This window comes from Pogoniulus pusillus, chromosome 22 (assembly GCF_015220805.1).
Source record: "Pogoniulus pusillus isolate bPogPus1 chromosome 22, bPogPus1.pri, whole genome shotgun sequence".
In the NCBI taxonomy this organism is placed as follows: domain Eukaryota; kingdom Metazoa; phylum Chordata; class Aves; order Piciformes; family Lybiidae; genus Pogoniulus; species Pogoniulus pusillus.
Window position 1 is genome coordinate 1,504,226 of NC_087285.1, and position 14,427 is coordinate 1,518,652.

General features: G+C 54.8%; 1 protein-coding gene across 8 annotated transcripts in view; it reads left to right on the forward strand.

The window, feature by feature from the left end:
* Positions 1-14,427, forward strand: part of LOC135185074 (protocadherin alpha-C2-like) — a 176,689-nt gene that overhangs the window by 54,573 nt on the left and 107,689 nt on the right. The window contains exon 1 of one of the 8 annotated variants that reach the window (XM_064161398.1): positions 1,488-3,948. The exons of the other annotated variants lie outside the window; for them this stretch is intronic. Coding sequence (XP_064017468.1) covers positions 1,546-3,948 — 2,403 coding nt within the window. The 5' untranslated portion in view covers positions 1,488-1,545. Of the gene's footprint in view, positions 1-1,487; positions 3,949-14,427 lie in introns of those variants that run through there. 8 annotated transcript variants of the gene reach the window in all.

Sequence of the window (14,427 nt, forward strand, 5' to 3'; positions counted from 1 at the left end):
ATTTCTTGAAAACTCCTGATACTGTGTGCAATTGAAGCATTCTTTTTCACTTGCTCGGAAATTCTCAGGTGCATAAACCCCACAACGAACACAGGAAGGGTTAAGAACTGGCGTTTCCCATACGTTTATAGCCTCTTGCTTTTAATCGATCAAGTATCTCATGACAATAAATCCTCATAGAAGAAAGCTGTAAATGGAGAAGCCTGAAGGGGCTGCCAGGGTTGGAGGTTCTTCTGTGTAAATTACTGCCGAAGGTCAATCGAGGAGATACTGAAAAGCTTTCTACCCTCTCCCACCTCCTTCGGGGACGATTGCTAACTGTGCAGGAAGTCTGGGAGTGGAGACCTCTGCGAGCTCGTCTCCTGGTTCCTGGGCACGTCCTAAACACAAAACCTTCTCTGGCGCCGAATTTTATTTCTCTGCCTGTAGTTCGGCAGCTGAAGCCTCCTGCTTGCCCCCGCCACCCTCGAACCATCCCCATCCTGCTTGAATGGGCTGAATGGGAGATCGTCTGTGGCTGCGGGGAACACGACTGGGGGTTGTCAGAGGAGAGACCCTTCTTGTCTCCGATAATCTGTACTGATTTACCTTGGTCAGAAGGAGAAACAGAAAAGAGGCTTTGCCTCCTCCCGCTCGCCTCCGTTTTTTACCTCTTAATATTTTTTTCACTCTTTCCCTACTTTTCCTCTCTTTTCTTTTCTCCTTTCATTTCCTTTCCTTTCCCCCCTTCTTTCTATTTCCTTTTTACTTCCCCCTTCTCCCTTTTTCCTTCCCCTCCTCATTATTCCTCTCGGTCCCCTTTATTATTATTATTGTTTTTTTAAAATACGTTGAAGAGGGATAGAGTCGACTGCCTGCTCTAATTGTGCTCTTAAAACCCCTCTGGGAGATGTTGTGCTCAGCCGGAGCGTGCCTGGACTGTGCTGACCCATGTTTAGCCGACGCCTGTCACTTCTCATCCGCGTTTCCCCTCCACCGCCGAACCCTGGCAGCGGCGGCAGCGCATCCTCTCGCTGCCTCTCCCGCAAGGAGCGGAGGGAAGGAGGACGCGGCGGGGGGGATGCTGCTTCTCATCCCCCCTTCACGAAACGCAGCCGTGCCGCGGACTGGGGGGCTCGGAGCCCCCCGTCGCCGATCTGCGTCAAGGCAGGGGGAAAAAAGACCCAGAAAGGGGAGTGAGGGAGGAGAGCAGTTACCGTCCTGCGAGTCGGCAGCAGTGAGGGGAGCTCATCCCCCTCCTCCGGCAGCGCAGTTGCCGCCGCCGCCTGCAGGGGGCGCGGCCGCCGCTCGGTGTGACCGGAGCGGCGGCCCCGCTCTCCTCAGAGCCCCGGCGCCGGTCAGAGCGAGCGGCGGCGGCGGGGGAGCCGCCGCGGAGCCCCGGCGCCGCCCGCGCCCGCACCCTCAAACTTCTCGCCTCGCCGCCCCGCTGCGCCCCGCGGTTGCCTGTTCCCCCCGCGCTGGGAACTTGTTTGAGGGGAACCGCTGGAGTTCTGGATTATGGTCCTGCTGAGCCGGTCTGCGGGGAGCTGAGCCAGGGGAGGAAGAATGCGGGTCTCCTGGATGGTCTTCTGCCTTATTTGCTGCACCGTGGACGGGCAAGTGGTGTATTCCATCGCCGAGGAGACGGAGCGCGGAGCGCCAGTAGGGAACATAGCGAAGGATTTAGGGATAGAGGCAGCTACGCTCGCAGCTCGGAAATTTCGCATGCTCACCGGTTCAAGTAAGCAGTATTTTACTGTCAATGCCAGCACGGGGGCTTTGTCGGTTAACGAGCCCATAGACAGAGAGCAGCTTTGCGAGTTGAAGTCTGCCTGTCTTCTGAATTATGAACTCGTGTTAGAAAACCCTCTGGAGCTTTACAGGATGGAATTTAAAGTCTTGGACGTAAATGACAACTCCCCCATCTTTCCCTTGAGTGAGTATCATATAAGTATGCCTGAGTTCCTGTCACCCGGGGCACGGTTTACGCTCCCCAGTGCCCAGGATCTTGATGAAGGTACCAACAGCGTCCGGAATTACACTCTGAGCTCCGATGGACATTTCCTTTTGGAAATGCAGACACGTGGGGATGGGAGTAAATATCCTGAATTGGTGCTGAAAAAAGCCTTAGACAGGGAGCAGCAAGCCACCCACAGGCTTGTCCTTACAGCCAAAGACGGTGGGGATCCCCCGAAGTCCGGTAACGCCTCGGTCATTGTGACCGTGCTGGATACCAATGACAATGCCCCAGAATTCGAGCACTCGGTCTACAGGGCGAGTGTCTTGGAAAACTCCCCCAGCGGCACTTTGGTAGCGCAAGTGCACGCCACGGACTTGGATGAGGGTCCAAACGGAGAGATCAGGTACTCGTTTAGCAATACTACTTCTGCTGATCTGCAGCGAATGTTCTCCATTCACCCGCACACCGGGGAGGTGACAGTCAATGGCGTTTTAGCTGTTCAGAGACCTCTCCTCGAGCTGCTCATCGAAGCAAAGGATAATGGAGCGTTTGGCATGTCCAGCACAGCCAAGCTACTGGTGGAGATCACTGATGTGAACAACCACGGCCCAGAGATAACAGTTACGACCCTTTCCAGTCCCATTCCTGAGGATGCTGTTCCTGGCACAGTGATAGCTCTGCTAAGCATTTTGGATAAGGACCCTGGGGAGAATGGGAAAATCACCTGCAAAATCCCTGACAACCTTCCCTTCCAGCTAAAGCCTTCCCTTGAAAACTACTACAGCCTGGTCACCAGTGGGCTTCTGGACCGAGAGCTGTTCAGCGAGTACAACATCACCATTACTGCCACAGACTTGGGTTCTCCACCCATCAGCACTCAGAAGACACTTTGGGTGCAGATTTCTGACGTCAACGACAATCCTCCTGTCTTCAGTGCTGACAACTTTGATGTGTTTGTGGAGGAGAACAATCCACTCGGTGCTTTTCTTTACCAGGTCTCAGCATCTGATCCTGATACCGGGGAGAACGGACGGGTCTCCTACACGCTCAGGAACTCCACAGTTGCAGGCAGTCCCTTGGCCAGCCTTCTGTCTGTGAGCACGGCCAACGGAAGCATCTATGCAAAACGTGCCTTTGACTTCGAGCAGCTGAAGAGCTTCTCTTTCCAAGTGGAAGCCAAGGACAGTGGGTTACCAGCTTTGAGTGCTGCCATAACTGTGAATGTTTACATCTCAGACCAGAACGACAACGCTCCAGCCATCCTGTACCCCACCAGCCAGAACGGCTCAGTAGCTGTCGAGGTTGTGCCCCGCCTGGCTGATGAGGACTACCTGGTGACCAAAGTGGTGGCAGATGATGAGGACAATGCAGAGAACGCTTGGCTTTCCTATCACCTTACCTACTCCTCCGACTCCACCCTGTTCCGCCTGTCGCCGCACACCGGCGAGCTGCGCACCACCCGCTCCATGAGCTCCACCGACTTCCTCAAGCACAAGGTGGTCGTGGTGGTGCAGGACCACGGGGATCCGCCGCTCTCCTCTACGGTGACGGTGGGCATCCTGCTGGCCGACACCTTGCCCCAGGTGCTGCCTGACTTTGACGACAGCGGGCAGCCCCCACCGCTGCTCAACGCTACCAACATCTACTTGATCGCCTCCCTCGCCTGCGTCTCCTTCGTCTTCGTGGCGTTCCTCCTCTTCTTCGCCGTCGTGCGGCTCTGCCGCTGCCAGGCTTGTGCCTGCTGTTGCCCGGCTGATGAGTATAAAAAGTACTGCTATAGTGTGCACATGCTTCCCAGCTCCCACCTCCCGCCGGATATGCTGGAGGTCACTGGTGTGGGGAAACTGACTCACACCTACTTGTACAGGGCATCTCTTGGTCTCGGGCCTAACAGCAACGTCCCAAATGGTGATGCTGGGAACGTTCGCAGTGGCTCAAGGTTACAAGTGCCAGGACCTTGCATCCAAGTGCAGCAGGTCCAAAGTGACCGTTTGAGCGCTGTCCTCGTGGTAAGTACTGCTTCTTTTCGCTTTGCCTCTCCCCCAGGCACATGGCCTTGTGTTTACACTGGGTTTGTGTCACCGTGGAGGAAGGTACTGAGGGTATTGCCAGGAGGGTTGGTGTCATTTTGTGGCGCCTGCTCCTTGTGTATCCTCCTCAAAGCCAAGATCTTTGTGGGTGAAATTGGTTATGAGATGACAAAAATGATTCCCCACACCCAGATATTTAGGTAGAGAAGAGATAAGTGAGAAACACCATAAAGAAAATGTGAGAACTAAAGCTGGAAGCTGAGCCATTGCCTGCAGTTAGCTAACTAGAGGCAAGGTAACAGACTGCAAGTTTCTAATCCATGGGTGGTTCTGATTTACACTCTGCGGAGACTGTAAACTGACTTCCTTCCTTCCTCCCTTCCTTCTTCCTCCCTTCCTTCTTCCTCCCTTCCTCCCTTCCTTCTTCCTCCCTTCCTCCCTTCCTTCTTCCTCCCTTCCTCCCTTCCTTCCTCCCTTCCTTCCTCCCTTCCTTCCTCCCTTCCTTCCTCCCTTCCTTCCTCCCTTCCTTCCTCCCTTCCTCCCTTCCTCCCGTCCTTCCTCCATCTCTTCCTTCCTCCCTTCCTTCTTCCTCCCTCCCTTCCTTCTTCCCTCCTTTCCTTCTTCCCTCCCTTCCTTCCTTCCTTCCTCCCTTCCTTCCTCCCTTCCTTCCTTCCTTCCTCTCTTCCTTCCTCCCTTCCTTCTTCCTCCCTTCCTTCTTCCTCCCTTCCTTCTTCCTCCCTTCCTTCTTCCTCCCTTCCTTCCTCCCTTCCTTCCTCCCTTCCTTCCTCCCTTCCTTCCTCCCTTCCTTCCTCCCTTCCTTCCTCCCTTCCTTCCTCCCTTCCTTCCTCCCTTCCTTCCTCCCTTCCTCCCTCCCTTCCTCCCTCCCTTCCTCCCTTCCTTCCTTCCTTCCTTCCTTCCTTCCTTCCTTCCTTCCTTCCTTCCTTCCTTCCTTCCTTCCTTCCTTCCCTCCTTCCCTCCTTCCCTCCTTCCCTCCCTCCCTCCCTCCCTCCCTCCCTCCCTCCCTCCCTCCCTCCCTCCCTCCCTCCCTCCCTTCCTTCCTTCCTCCCTTCCTTCCTCCCTTCCTTCCTCCCTTCCTTCCTCCCTTCCTTCCTCCCTTCCTTCCTCCCTTCCTTCCTCCCTTCCTTCCTCCCTTCCTTCCTCCCTCCCTTCCTCCCTCCCTTCCTCCCTTCCTTCCTCCCTTCCTTCCTCCCTTCCTTCCTCCCTTCCTTCCTCCCTTCCTTCCTCCCTTCCTTCCTTCCTTCCTTCCTTCCTTCCTTCCTTCCTTCCTTCCTTCCTTCCTTCCCTCCTTCCCTCCTTCCCTCCTTCCCTCCTTCCCTCCTTCCCTCCTTCCCTCCTTCCCTCCTTCCCTCCTTCCCTCCTTCCTTCCCTCCCTCCCTCCCTCCCTCCCTTCCTCCCTTCCTTCCTTCCTCCCTCCCTCCCTCCCTCCCTCCCTCCCTCCCTCCCTCCCTCCCCCCACATGTGAGTAGTTTGCTTACTCGAGGTGCTCGTTTACACTGGCGGGGATGGGTCTGAGGCGAAAGAGCAGGAATTCAATACCCAGCACTACTTTAGGGAGCATAAGTTGTAGTGCTCATCTCTCTCTCCAAACAAGCCACAGCCTTTGTCAGCCTCTGGGGAGCCTCCCACCAAGCTGCTTTCCTCTCAGCAGTGTGATGGATGAATTTGCAGCAGAAAGTATCTCACTTTCACCGCAGAGTAGGGCTGCAAGGTGGAATATGACTGCAGGTCTGATCTGTGGGGGTGTTGCTGTCTCGCTTGTCCATGATTCAGTTTTCATAGATGCACACTAAGGCTGGTTGTAGTTTTCAATAGGTGCTGTGAGTTTATTTCTGTAGCTTTTTGAACTTCTGAGATGTTTTGCTGCCCAGAGAGGTTGTGGAGTCTCCTTCTCTGGAGACTTTCAAAACCCACCTGGATGCATTCTTGTGTGAACTGCCCTAGGGGGTCCTGCTTGATGATCTCTTGAGGTCCCTTCTAGACCAATGCTCAGTGATAAGAGCTGTTCCATGTGTTTTGAGGGCAAATCATAGAATCAGCCAGGTTGAAAGAGAGCTCCAAGCTCATCCAGCCCAACCTAGCACCCAGCCCTGGCCAATCAACCAGACCATGGCACTCAGTGCCCAGCCAGCCTTGGCTTCAACCCCTCCAGCCATGGCCACTCCACCACCTCCCTGGGCAGCCCATTCCAATGCCAATCACTCTCTCTGCCAACAACTTACTCCTCACATCCAGTCTGAACCTCCCCTGGCACTCCAGGTGGGGTCTGAGGAGAGCAGAGGCAAGGAGCAGAATCCCCTCCCTTGCCCTGCTGGCCACTCTGCTCTTGCTGCAGCCCAGTACAGAGTTGCTGTCTGGGCTGCACTCACCCTGCAGGCTCAAACATATCAGCTGTTATTAATCTGGAGATGATGATTCCAGAGAACCAAGTGGAGAATCCACTACATTTTACATCTGTACTGCATCCAATTCTGTCCTGCATCAGGACATAGAACTGTTTGAGTCCAGATGAGGGCCACAAGGATGATCCAAGGGCTGGAGCACCTCTGCTGTGAGGATAGGTTGAGGGAGCTGGCAGTGTTCAGCCTGGAGAAGAGAAGACTCCAGAGGGACCTTAGAGCTGCCTTCTGAAGGAATCCTACAGGAATGCTGCAGAGGGACCTTTCCTAAGGGTGTCTAGAGACAGGACAAGGGGAAATGGTTTGAAGCTGAGGCAGAGCAGAGTTAGACTGGAGATGAGGAAGGAGTTCTTCAGCGTGAGTGTGCTGAGACTCTGGAATAGGTTGCCCAGGGAGGTCATGGATGCCTCCTCCCTGGAGGTGTTCACGGCCAGGCTGGATGAGGTCTTGGGCAACCCAGTCTAGTTGGGAGGCATCCCAAGTCATGGCAGGGGGGGACTGGAGTGGAAGATCTCTGAGTCCCCCCTGATCTAAGCCATTCTGTGATTCTATTGAAAAGGCACTGGGAACAGTTCCAGTCAGGGCACAGGAGATTGCTCCATTTCAGTGGAACTTAAGGGTTGGGGTCTCCCTGGGAGTTTGTGTGTTTCTGAGGGGGAGATTACAGCTTTTAGTGTGTGGAAGGCATCAGAAGGTGTATAGAATCATAGAATCAAGCAGGTTGGAAGAGACCTCCAAGCTCAGCCAGTCCAACCTAGCACTCAGCCCTATCCAGTTAACCAGACCATGGCACTAAGTGCCTCATCCAGGCTTTTCTTGAAGACCCCCGGGGACGGTGCCTCCACCACCTCCCTGGGCAGCCCATTCCAATGCCAATCACTCTCTCTGTGAAGAACTTCTTCCTAATATCCAGCCTATACCTACCCTGACACAACTTGAGACTGTGTCCCCTTGTTCTATTGCTGGTTACCTGGGAGAAGAGGCCACCTCCCACCTGGCTACAATGTCCCTTCAGGTAGTTGTAGACAGTAATAAGATCACCCCTGAGCCTCCTCTTCTCCAGGCTGAACAGGCCCAGCTCCCTCAGCCTCTCCTCATAGGATTTGTGCTCCAGGCCCCTCACCAGCTTTGTTGCCCTTCTCTGGACATGTTCCAGCACCTCAACATCCTTCTTGAATTGAGGAGCCCAGAACTGGACACAGCACTCGAGGTGTGGTCTGACCAGTGCTGAGTACAGGGGCAGAATAACCTCCCTTGACCTACTGGCCACACTGCTCCTGATGCAGGCCAGGATGCCATTGGCTCTCTTGGCCACATGTGTCCAGAGGTAACTGAAATCCCAGAAATGGAGCATATTTTCAAGATTTAGGTTAACTTCCTTCTTCTTGTTCTTATTTTACTACTGAATTATACATCAGGCTTGAATGATTCTCTGCAGCTCCCTGGAACGAGGTGGCAGTGAGATGGGGTTGATCTCTTCTCTCTAGTGTCAAGAGACAGAAGGAGAGGAAATGTCCTGAAGTTGTGCCAGGGGAGGGTTAGGTTGGATATTAGGAGTAAATTATTGACTCAAAGAATGGTCAGGCAGTGGAGCAGGTTGCTGGTGGAGTGACAGTGCCTGGAGCTGTTCAGGAGATGTGGGATATGGCCCTTTGGGACACTGCTCCGTGGCCATGGTGGTGTTGGGTTGATGATTTGGACTGGATGATCTCAGGAAGCTTTTCCAACTGAAACAATTCTGTGCTTTGAGAATTGTAACAGATGCCTGAGACCCTTTCATGCTTTTATGTCTTCCATTTGTGTTTGAGCTGAAAGAGAACTACATTGGGCTGTACCATCAGGACAGTAACTCCAGTTCTAGCTCCTTTAGCCTTTCCCTGTGTCTTTCTGCAGCACAGCACAACTGACAGCAAAATAAAAAAGCACAGGACAGTGTCCCTGCTGCTGTGCTGCATTAGAGACAAGAAGGTGCCAGTGGGATTACTGGAACAGGTTGCCCAGGAAGGCCATGGATGTCTCCTCCTTGGAGGTGCTGAGGGCCAGGTTGGATGAGGCCTGGAGCAATCTGGGCTAGTGGAAGGAATGCTACCCAGGGGGACTTGGACAGGCTTGGGAGGTGGGCTCAAGCCAACAGAATCACAGAACCTTGGAGGTTGGAAGTGACCTTCAAAGATCATTAAGTCCAACCCCCCTGCTAAGCAGGATCCCCTTGGGTAGTTCACACAGGAATGCATCCAGGAGGGGTCTGATAGTCTCCAGAGAAGGAGGCTCCACAGCCTCTCTGGGCAGCCTGCTCCAGGCCTCTGGCACCCTCCCTGTAAAGAAATTTCTCCTCATGCTGAGCTGAAACCTTCTCTGTTGCAGTTTGTAGCTGCTGCTCCTTGGCTTATTGCTGTGGGCCACTGAAAGGAGCTTGGCCTCATCCACTTGACAGCCTCCCCTTAGATATTTAGAGACATCATAAAGTAAAACAAGGCCAAGTGCAAAGTCCTGTGTTAGGTCAGGGCAATCCAAATCCAAAGCCTGGGCAGGGAGTGGCTTGAGAGTAGGCTGGAGGAGAAGGACTTGAGGGTGTCAGTTGCTGACAAACTGCCCAGGAGCTAGCACTGGTTGCTGGCAGCTCACAGTTGTGTGCTGGCTGCATCCAGAGCAGGGAGAGCAGCAGCACAGGGAGGGGATTCTGCCCCTCTGCTCTGATTAGACCCCACCTGCAGCACTGCCTCCAGCTCTGGTGTTCCCAGCATAAGTGGACATGGAGCTGCTGGAGCTAGTCCAGAGGAGGCCATGAAGATGATCTGAGGCTGGAGAACCTCCCCTTGTGGGGACAGGCTGTTGGGGCTGTTGAGCCTGGTGAAGAGAAGGCTCCAAGAAAACCTCAGAGCAGCCTTCCAGTACCTGAAGGAGCTACAGGAGAGCTGTGGAAGGACTTGTAGTAAGAGGGTGAGAAACAATGGCTTTGAGCTGGGAGAGGAGAGATGTAGACAGCAGATGTGGAAGGAATTCTTCCCTGTGAGGTTGGTGAGACACCACCCTGGAACAGGTTGTCCAGAGAGGTTGTGAATGCCCTGTCCTTGGAGGTGGTCAAGGTTGGCTTGGATGAGGCATTGAGCAACCTGGGCTGGTGGGAGGTGTCCCTGCCCATGGCAGGGGAATGGCACTGCATGATCGTAGAAACATAGAATCGGCAGGTTGGAAGAGAGCTCCAAGCTCCCCCAGCCCAGCCTAGCACCCAGCCCTGCCCAACCAACCAGACCATGGCACTAAGTGCCCCAGCCAGGCTTGGCTCCATCACCTCCAGCCACAGCCACTCCACCCCCTCCCTGGGCAGCCCATTCCAATGCCAATCACTCTCTCTGCCAGCAGCTTCCTCCTCACAGCCAGCCCAGACCTGCCCTGCCACAGCTTCAGCCTGGGGCCCCTTCTTCTGTCTCTGGCTGCCTGGCAGCAGAGCCCAATCCCAGCTGGCTACAGCCTCCCTTGTCCTGTTGCCCACACTGCTCCTGAGCCAGCCCAGGATGCCCTTGGCTCTGCTGCCCACCTGGGCACACTGCTGCCTCCTCTGCAGCTCCTCTCTGCCACCCAGGCTCCCCAGGGCCCTCTCTGCCTGCCTGCCCTCACCCCCAGCTCCCTCAGCCTCTCCTCACAGGGCTGTGCTCCAGGCCCCTCACCAGCTTCATCACCCTTCTCTGGACATGTTCCAATATCTCAACTTCTCTCTTGACTTGAGGAGCCCAGAACTGGACACAGTAGGATCCTGAAGGTCCCTTCCAACCTGACCCATTCCATGGCTAGCTCCAGCAGGCAGCATGTCACAGAGCACTTCTGGGACCGTGAGGTGGCTGCGGATGGCTGCAACCCTTTTGTTTGCTGCTGTTGGCCATTGTGCTGCTCCAGAGGGCTGCCAGATATTGCTGTATTCAGAGTGTAGTGACCTCTCTGTGACTCCACATTCAATATTTAGGTTACATCCAAAAATAGCCACGAGCCCTGCAACGGGGAAGGCTTCTTGCTGAACTGTAACAGCAGTGGAATAATTCAGCGCAGCCTGGAGTGCATCTCCAGCGCCCAAAGGGGATCCACTTACAGGGAGCCAGCAGCCTGCAATCTAGGCTGGAGTGCTGCAGGCTAAGCCTCAGTGCCTTACTTGCACAAGTCCAGACCACTTGTGTGAGTAACCTTCCCTGCAGCTCATCCTGATGGGAGAGTGCCCCACAGCATAGCCTCCTGGGAGGGTGAAACATAGAAGGGTTTAGGTTGGGAGGGACCTCAAGGATCAGCCAGTTCCAACCCTCCTGCCATAGGCAGGGACACCTCCACTAGAACAGGTTGCTCAAGGCCTCATCCAGCCTGGCCTTGAACACCTCTAGGGAGGTTGTGGAGCACAGAAGCCCCCAATGTGATCTTTGATCACACTGGGGGCTTCTGTGCTCCACAACCTCCCTGGGAAACCTGTGCCAGTGTCTCACCACCCTCACTGCAAACAACTTCTTCCTCACATCCACTTTCAATCTCCCCTCTGCCAGTTCAAACCCATTCCCCCTCATCCTGTCATTATCAGACCTTGTCAATAGTCCCTCCCCAGCCCTCCTGGAGCCTCCTGCAGATCCTGCAAGGCCACTCCAAGCTCTCCTGGAAGCCTTCTCCTCTCCAGCCTGCACAGCCCCAACTCTCTCAGCCTGTGCTCAGAGCAGAGCTGCTGCAGCCCTCTCAGCATCTTGGTGGCCTCCTCTGCACTGGCTCAAACACTTCCATGTGCTGCTTGTGCTGGGGGCTGCAGAGCTGCCCCCAGGACTGCAGGTGGGGTGTGAGGAGAGCAGAGCCAAGGGGCAGAATCCTCTCCCTTGCCCTGTGCCCACACTGCTCTGGCTGCAGCCCAGCACAGGGTTGTGTCTGGGCTGCACTCACACTGCAGGCTCCTGTTGAGCTTTTCACCACCCCAGAGCCCCAGGTCCTGTTCCTCAGGGCTGCTCTCAGCCATTCCCCACCCAGCCTGGAGCTGTGCTTGGGATTGCACCCACCCAGGTGCAGGACCTTACATTTGACCTTATTGAATGCCCTGAGGTTGGCCTGGGCACAGCTCTGCAGCCTGTCCAGGTCGCTCTGGATTTATCTCTGCCCTCTAGCAAGTCGACTGTGCCACACAGCTTGGTGCCATCTGCAGACTTGCTGAGGCTGCACTGATTTCTCTGTCCACAACACCTTCCTTGGTTTTGCTCTCTGTGCTGGTGACAACCTGCCTAGAGGCAGCAGGCTGATGCCCACCCTGTAAGAATTCAGTTGTGAAGGCAGATGCTTTCCTTCTCCTCCTCTCTGCCCTGCTGAGACCACACCTGAAATGCTGTGTCCAGTTTTGGGCCCCCCAGTCCAAGGGAGAGGAGGATCTGCTGGAGACAGTCCAATGGAGAGCTATGAGGATGATGAATGGACTGGAAGATCTCTGCTGTGCAGAACAACTGGGGGCCCTGGGGCTGGTTAGTGTGGGGAGGAGAGGGCTGGGAGGGCATCTGATCAGTGCCTATAAATATCTGGGGGTGGGTGTCAGTGGATGAGGCCAAGCTCTTCTCAGTGGTCCACAGCAACAAGGCAAGGAGCAGCAGCTACAAACCTGAACCCTGAAACTTCTACCTCAGTGTGAGGAGAACCTTCTTTGCTGTGAGGGTGCTGAAGCCCTGGAGCAGGCTGCCCAGAGAGCTTGTGGAGTCTCCCTCTCTGGAGGCTTTCAAACCCCACCTGGATGCATTCCTGTGTGACCTGCCCTAGGTGGTCCTGCTGGGGCAGGAGGGTTGGACTCTGCTCTCTGGAGCTCCCTTCCAACCCCTAACATTCTTTGAGTCTATGATTCTTGGCTACAGAAATTACTCTTGGGGTCAGGCCAAGAAAATCCTAGAGAGAGTGATGATGAAGGGAAGTTCAGCCAGGGAAGCTGCTGCAGGTTTCCCTCTTTCTGCCCACTTCAGTCACCTCTGCAAAGATGAATGCAGCTCCAGTGCCCAGCTAAAGAACCCAGGAAAGCCTACAAATGCCTGGGCTGAAAAGTTACTTCTCTGATCTCTCCTGGGGAGAGCTATTTTCAAAGGCAGTGGAAGAGTGAGTGACAGAAGGAGTAGCTTGAGAGAAAGGGCCTGAGGGGACATGGAGAGTACTGTCACACTGTGTGGAGATGCATGAGGCAAAGGCAGTGATGGGCAGAGAAGGACGAGACTGGAGGGTGGCCTGGGCTGAGGGAGAGTGGATGCCAGCAGTAATCCTTGTCTGAGAGCACAGAACAAGGAAACACAATTTGGATGAAGTCCAAGTGCTCTCCTGCAGCAGCTGCCTTAGCTGTCTGAACTCTCCATGTGGAAAGATTGAAATGGATTTAAAAGCCAAGAGTACTGCTCTCAGCTGCAGAATTCACTGGGTCAGGCCCAGTACTGCTGATGGAAAAAACAGTCCTCAAAGGCTTTGAAACCCTCTTCTGACATAGAAGCAGCAGGCTGGCAGAGAGCTCCAAGCTCCCCCAGCCCAGCCTAGCCCCCAGCCCTGCCCAACCAACCAGCCCATGGCACTCAGTGCCCAGCCAGCCTTGGCTCCAACCCCTCCAGCCACGGCCACTCCACCACCTCCCTGGGCAGCCCATTCCAGTGCCAATCACTCTCTCTGCCAGCAGCTTCCTCCTCACAGCCAGCCCCAACCTGCCATGCCACAGCTTCAGCCTGGGGCCCCTTCCTCTGTCCCTGGCTGCCTGGCAGCAAAGCCCAACCCTACCTGGCTACAGCCTCCCTGCAGGCAGCTGCAGGCAGCAATCAGCTCTGCCCTGAGCCTCCTCTGCTGCAGGCTTCACCCCCCCAGCTCCCTCAGCCTCTCCTCACAGGGCTGTGCTCCAGGCCCCTCCCCAGCCTTGCTGCCCTGCTCTGGGCACCTCCCAGCACCTCAACATCTCTCTGCAATAGAGGAGCCCAGAACTGGACACAGCACTCCAGGTGTGGCTTGAGCAGTGCTGAGCACAGGGGCACAAGAACCTCCCTTGGCATCCTGCCAACATGAATTTGCATGAAGTTGCAGACATTTGTTCTTGTGCTGGCAATGTCCTTTTGGTCCATGTGGTTCTAGTACCTCTCTGGGGCTTGCTTTCCTCAGGATTTAGGCATCAACCACAGCTTTTCATAGAATCATAGAATGGGTAGGTTGGCAGTGACCTCAAAGCTCAGCCAGTTCCAACCCCCTGCCACAGGCAGGGACACCTCCCACTGGAACAGGTTGTTCAAGGCCTCACCTGTCCTAGCTTTGAACACCTTCTGGAAAGGAGCATCCACAGTTCCTTGGGCAGCCTATGCCAGTGTTTTACCACCCTCACTGTAAAGAACTTCTGCCTAACATCCAGTTTAAACTCATTTTTCTGACTAAGCTGACCAAGTTGAAGGTTGGACTCCAGAGGAGCAGTGAGGCTGGTGAGGCACTTGGAGGGCATTGTTGGAGGAGCATCCAAGAGAGCTGGGGTTGTTCAGTCTGGAGAAGAGGTTGAGGAGAGACCTCATTGCTCTCTGTGGCTCCCTGAAAGGAGGCTGCAGTGGGGCTGCTGTTGGTCTCTTCTCCCAGGGTTGCCCAAAGAGGCAGGTAGGTGAGGCCCCATTCCTGGAGATATTCAAGGCTCAGCAGGGCTCTGGGCAACCTGCTGTAGTTGAGGATGCTGCTGATGATTGCAGAGGGGTTGGGCTGGGTGAGCTTTGGAGGTCCCTTCCAAATCAGACCATTCTGTGATTCTAAGTAACTAGTGCTGAGATGAGAGGAAAATGGCTTAAGTGGTGCCAGGGCAAGTTTTATTTGCCTTCTTGGCCACCAGGGCACATTGCTGTGCCATGGACAACTTATTACCAGCCAGGACAGTGAAGATATTAATAGAATCAGGGTTGGAAAGGACCACAAGGATCAGCCAGTTCCAACCCCCCTGCCTTGGGCAGAGACTCCTCACACTAGAGCAGGCTGCCCACAGCCTCACCCAGCCTGGCCTTAAACACCTCCAGGGATGGGACTTCAAACACCTCCCTGGGCAACCCATTCC